At 35.5% G+C, this 6,247-nt stretch overlaps 1 protein-coding gene and 1 long non-coding RNA gene across 2 annotated transcripts; one reads left to right on the top strand and one right to left on the bottom strand.

Annotated features, from left to right (window-relative positions):
• Positions 1 to 2,877: 2,877 nt before the first annotated feature.
• Positions 2,878 to 3,751, bottom strand: LOC106107435. The gene is made up of 3 exons (XR_001225867.1): positions 3,312 to 3,751; positions 3,130 to 3,154; positions 2,878 to 2,943 (listed from the first exon to the last, which is right to left on the bottom strand). It is a non-coding gene; the product is annotated as an uncharacterized LOC106107435 (long non-coding RNA).
• A 724-nt stretch (positions 3,752 to 4,475) lies between these two features.
• On the top strand, positions 4,476 to 6,241 carry LOC106107434 (NAD-dependent protein deacetylase sirtuin-7-like). Its single transcript, XM_013288285.1, has 2 exons — positions 4,476 to 5,451; positions 5,830 to 6,241. Exons 1-2 carry the CDS (start codon positions 5,212 to 5,214, stop codon positions 5,929 to 5,931), a joined length of 342 nt encoding a protein of 113 aa, XP_013143739.1. The 5' UTR covers positions 4,476 to 5,211; the 3' UTR covers positions 5,932 to 6,241.
• The last annotated feature ends 6 nt before the right edge of the window (positions 6,242 to 6,247 follow it).

Consider the following 6,247-nt stretch of genomic DNA (forward strand, 5'->3'; position numbering starts at 1 on the left):
TCTCTTATTTAAAAAAATGTCCTCCATAAATGGACAATTTATAATATGCATTAACAGGACAATTTATAATATGGAAAATAAATAAGATGCAATATATTTATATTTGTATAATTTTATTGCTTCTTTTTTGGCGCTACATATTTGAGTAGTAAAGTAATTACAGTTTCAATAATGGCCCAAACTAGTTTATTTTCACAAGAGTTTTCCATTTTTTCCATCTCCGTGGGCAAAAATTTATGTCACTATAAAATACCATGCGTATGATACATAAATATAATCGGCGAAACATGAATTTCCAAACATTTTAATTTACGTAAATGTCATTTTTGACACCAACTTGACACTTTAGTGACATTCAGGTTTAAATGTTTCCATTGTAAAAACGAAAAACACATAAAACCTCTGTAAAAATATGTTTTTGCACTTGTAACCCTATTAACTATAACTATAACTTTTACGATAACCGGCGATATGATGCAACCCACCCTAAGTGTTCTTCCAGACTATGCTCTAAACCTGTGCCAAATTTCATAGAGATCCGTTCAGCCGTTTAGGCTACAAACGCTAACAAACATCCATCCATATATCCATCTAAACTTTCGCATTTATAATATTAGTAAGATTATGATCATTAAGAAAATCCGGTACATAGGATAGGCGCCAAATTCACTCTGCGATATTAAGATCTGAAGTTAACTTTAGAACATAACGAGCCGAGTCAGGAAGACCTAGTATGTACCTTTCAGTCATCATCTTCGAGTGAGACACGTTAAGGAATCATGGAGAAAGTAAATAAAACTGTGATGGGATTTTGTATTTTTTATTACATTAACTTAACCTCTTCACTTTACTTCTTTTACTTGCAGGCCTGAAACAATATTAACAATCATTAAGAAAAAGGTCAACAAATCAAACATCATGTTGTCTCAGAATTTTGTACAAGTCTAAGTGTTGAACAGTGGTAGAGCCTGCTTTAACATCTTCGCATTAGGGCCGGCTCGACTAGTGCAATACTCCAATCACACAGAAAACAGGCGTAAAGATTTTTTTATAATATCAGGTGGCAAACGAGCAAGCGGCCGCCTGAATCCACCGAAATGGAAAGCGACCGCTGCCCATAGACATTTGCAATTGCAGATGCGTTGCCTACCCTTCATTGACGGACGAGACGCACATAACGAGGACATTTCCCCTTCCTATGCGTCTCCTCCGCCGTAAAACCCACTTTTCCTTCCCATCCTTTCCAAAAAGGGTGGAAAGGAAAAGGGACTAAAATTAGGCCTGTGGTGCACACACTCATCAGACGAAACGCCTGTTTTCTGTGTGGTCGTGGTATTACTGGGGACGAGCCGGCCCATTCGTGCAAAGATGTTAAAGCGGGCTCTACCACTGTAAAAAGTAGAATCAAGTCTGCGTTTAGTCTGATGAGTGTGGTGCGGAGGCCTAATTTTAGTCCCTTTCCTTTCCCACCATTTTCTTACATGGATAAGATGGGAAGGGAAAAGTGGATTATGTAGAAATGCATTCTACATTACCTAATTTTTTTATTCTGGCAATCAGGAAATAGAGACATAAAAATTTGTCTAGCGATGGAGTGTCACATGCTGACCTGATATAGTGATATCAGGGTGTAGCTCAGTAGTAATGTCTGCTTTGCAGATTTATCAATTAACTAAATTTAAGATAAGAATATTAGCAACTAGCTGTTCCCCTTGTGACTTTATCTGCATTGCAATTATGAAAATTTTATTATATTGTTTACATATGTCAAATTATCAATTGCAAATGTCACATTGTTGCAATTGCACATTGTTTTCATAGATAGATATATTTGTTTGCATCACAATCTTTGTCATGACAATAAGAATGGTTGATAGCTGAACAAATATGAAATATGTCAAAGCAGTACATGGCAGGGACTGCATCAGATGCTGCAGATCACAAATATCCACTGCTTGTTAACCTCTGCACCAATGACACTCATAAAGTTTAAACAATTTGACAGCTCCTAAAATTTCCTGCTTTATTTAATGCTTTTAATGTTAATGGTATAAAGAGGAGATTACCTGGGGGCAAGCTCTGCTTTAGTTTCTCTGCCTTCTCCTTGTCCGTGATGACCAATGTGTAGAGGAACCGCGAGCAGCGCACTTTGAACTTCACATTTTCTGTGTTTTTCTTTATCTTAACAGCTGCAATATGCAACAAGTTGGTTACATTCTAATCTCAAATAATAAGCAAGACTACTGCGGGACTAAACACATTTGATAGCAACAAATATTCAACAGAAGATACAAATTTGGATACAGCTGTACTGTTCAAATACCAACAACCGCTTGCAACACATGATAAATATCTCATTAAGTACCTAAGTTAGATACTGACTACTAAACAAATGTTAATTTAGATGATTTCCATTAATAATAAATAAGCTTCCCAATATTTAGAATGATATTTTTTAAAACAAATTAGGAACCACACCATTTTAACAAACACATTATTTCATTGTTATGAAATTGTTTAAAAAAAAAACAACATGTTATATTATATGTTTGAACGCTATATTTACTAAAAACTTGTAATCCATAAGTGGTTGCATTTTTGGAATCAGTGGTAATAAGAACGACATATGACAACGCTTTGATAATTTACCCTCTGGTGTCTTTCAACGTTAATTACTTTTGTGGTCAATTAAAGGTATTAAATTGACATTGGTAGTAGACCTAAGCTATGCATTAGCATCACAAACGAACCCTGCCAGTCGCTCCAACGATTCTATGTCGTTATACCAGGTGTAGTGCATCGACTATCCACAAACTAAAACAGATCCAATCAGCATACTCTAAAGTTTCAACTCACTAATTACTGTTAATGCATAAACTTACATTTTGCATCTTTCCTGCGGGCTTTTAGCAGGAAGTCTTTGATATCTTTGATTTCACGTGGCTGTAATAAAAAAAAAACAATAGTTTACAAGTCTGATTTTGGCGAACAAAAGCCTAATATAATAATAACTACGTATAAATATTTTTATCTTTCTAAAAACATTAAAATGAATCTGTTAACATGAAAAGTAATAACTAATAATTAACCTTTTTTAAATCGGTGTTAAATTATAAAAAAAAATCTTACCATCTTCGAGTTTATATCACCCAAGCTGAAAACAAAATTAATAATAATAAAAATACAACCAAAAACAGACTACCCGTAGTATACAATTTTTAGCTATATAATTAAAATGAGTAAAATCTTTATCTAATTCTAGATTTTTACAGATTTAAACTACACATTTGAGCAATAACAACTTCACCAACCTGTCAAACTTTGGAAAAGAAATTGTCAATGTCACTTAGGGATGAGTTGATAAACTCTTTGGATAGAAGAACTGGTTACAATTGCAACTGTTGAACCCTCTTCAAATAATAGTTATTTATTTATTTATTATTTATTATCATTCTATTATATTTATTTTCGAGCGAACATTTTGTGTACTAGCTAACGATGTCAAAAAAGTATTAGCATAAAAATCGGACTGCTAGATTTAGTCAAAGACCCAAAATCCTGTGGCGTAAAATAAAGTACAGTAACAATTTACATTACATTTGACTAGTTTAATGAAAATTGTTATATTTGAATGTGATTCAAACGGAGATTTAACTAATTTGTTGAATCACAGACATCCCTATTTGTATATGGCGTAGAGTAAAGACGTATATAGTGCCACAAGACTATTCTGGCACCTTTTTGACATTGACAGGATGGCGCCTCTGAGCATTTAAGGTTACCAGCACGGTAATATATCCACATTAAATGGAAATTCTATCCTTTTTAAAATGATAACACAAATTGTAAAGGAAGTACTTGTACCTTACAATGAAACTAGGAAATGCCCCAGACTTCGTTTGTCGGTTAGAAGACTCTTTAGTTAAAGAATCTTTGTAGCAAACTTTTAGCAATGCACTCTCTTGAGACAGTTAGGTAAGGAATAGTCTTAACATAATAGAAATTGTTTTCGTTAACGCTCATCTACAGAATAATAGAAATCTTAATGATTGTTTGTTGTTTTCAATTAACGCACAGTACAAACTATTTGGTATACCCCGTGGTTTGAACGAAATTATGTGGTATAAAATCATCAGACAGCCAGTTTCTTGTTATATCTCTGAGTACACACAGTAATTTCCTTATTACGTAAGTAAAAAAGTATGGTGAAAACCAAAATCCTTGTTTATTTGATGTCATGAAGGAAATACTTCCAGTTGCATAAAACACATTACAACTAACGGTTCGGTCACCGCAATTTAATAATAATAATAATAATAATTTATTTAACTCATGTAATAGAATATTACACATATGATATTTACATTGACCGAAGAATTACATATTATATTACATTACAGTACACAATTTAAAATGAATAGGTAATAAAACAACTATCAGAAAAATATTTATAAGTCAATTAATATTTAACAATTTTTTTAAATTACATAACTAAACATATTATACATGCGTCTCCTTGAGAATAGGGAATTTCTTGAGTTAATTAATGGTATACATTTCGTTACAACACAAGATGATTCACATTTTCAACTGTAATTACTGGACCCCCTACTTCTTTTTCGCGATAAAATATCTCCCACTTTGAATGATACTACTTTTAAACACTTTCACCACTTTCATGGCATAACATTAAAAAGCCACACAAAATGCATAAAGTAATGAAGCGAAGTGAACTGACTAGCTATGTCACTATTACCCTGACATTAAATGTGTCACTTCTCACTACTCTAAACTAGAGACTGGAAAATCAAGTTTGCTTTAGTAGGGATAGTTCTTGACGTTTTGGTGTTAACAAAAGAAAACTGCTTATTCGCTGTTTTCGACTTATTAAAAAACTGGTTGATTTTGTCAACTACTTTATCATACATTCAAAAAAGATAGCTGATGGCGTGAATGAATCGAGTAGATACTCTATACATATACATTTGGCAGATATTTCTCAATATGTCTGTTGTTTATGTTTTACGATTTTACGCCCATCCCTAGTTTGAGTCGAGCTTGACATTTTGTTTTGACAGATACATAGAATAAGAAATACAATAATATACAGATTTTATGACACGAAGGCGCAACAATACAAACAAATCTAGGAAAAAAGAGTGTGTCTAAGCGGTATGGAGTGGCGTAGTGAAGCTGGGTAGCATTAGGAGTATGGGCGGCGGTGTGAGAAGCAGCGCCAGGCTGAGTGGCGCGGGGCGGGCGGAGCAGCACGCCGCCACTCGCAGCGCGCCGGCCGACGCCGCGGCCCGCGCCGCCGCCGCCCGCGCCGCAGCCGCCGAGCGCCGGGCCCGCGCTGCCGAGCGCGCCCGCGAGGTGGAGGACAGCCCACGCGTGCTGCGGGAAAAGTGCCGCCGCCTGGCTCGCGCCCTCAAAGAAGCTAAACACCTCGTGGTCAGTTGTTCACAATCATGTCTTATGTAAATTTTATTTCATCCATCCCTGATCATTACACATTACCATACTCACATTAATTAGATTAACTTACAGAATCCTTAGGTTGACAAAGGTTGAATGGCGCTGAGAGAAATGAAACATACTTGAGTTACTTTTCAAAAGACTAAATAATAGTAATTCAAGTCATTACAAGTTGTTTTACAGCATTTAACAACATGTTTCAGGTCTATTATTGGTCTCGTAATGTACCATGGCCTCTGTAGGTGTTATTCACTTATAGAATTGTTTCTATTTTTGTTCCATGAATATGGTCAGTAAATACCACTGTATGTGTCACAAGTGTGAGATGTTGATGTGGTGAGATGTATGTTTCAGGTGTACACGGGTGCGGGCATCAGCACTGCGGCTGACATCCCCGACTACCGCGGCCCTCACGGAGTGTGGACGCGGCTGCAGCGCGGGGAAGCTGTCGGGTGAGTGCCACTCCTTCTCATTCTGGAACATGTCCAACACTACTGCGCATGCTTGTCTTGTTTAGGTGCTCTTGATAACAATATTTTTCAGTGTATAACCCACCCTATTTAAATAATTATGTATGTTATAGATTTTTTTTTAATACTACAATGTAACATAATGTGTAAAACATATCTTTATATAAATTTGTAATACAAGTCCACATCCCAATAAACATGCTTACTTCGAAAACACTCCAATGTCTGTCTTCATGTGGCTGTATGATAACATTTGCAAGAAAATCATTTTCGATGATTTTTTGTCATTTGGCAGCAAATAG

The sequence above is a fragment of the Papilio polytes genome, unplaced genomic scaffold (genome assembly GCF_000836215.1).
Source record: "Papilio polytes unplaced genomic scaffold, Ppol_1.0 DF822067.1, whole genome shotgun sequence".
Taxonomy (NCBI): domain Eukaryota; kingdom Metazoa; phylum Arthropoda; class Insecta; order Lepidoptera; family Papilionidae; genus Papilio; species Papilio polytes.

Coding starts and splice junctions, on each gene's coding strand:
- LOC106107434 (XM_013288285.1), top strand. CDS start 5,212: ATGGGCGGCGGTGTGAGAAGCAGCGCCAGGCTGAGTGGCGCGGGGCGG. Junction 5,452..5,829: donor AAGAAGCTAAACACCTCGTG/GTCAGTTGTTCA, acceptor TGTATGTTTCAG/GTGTACACGGGTGCGGGCAT.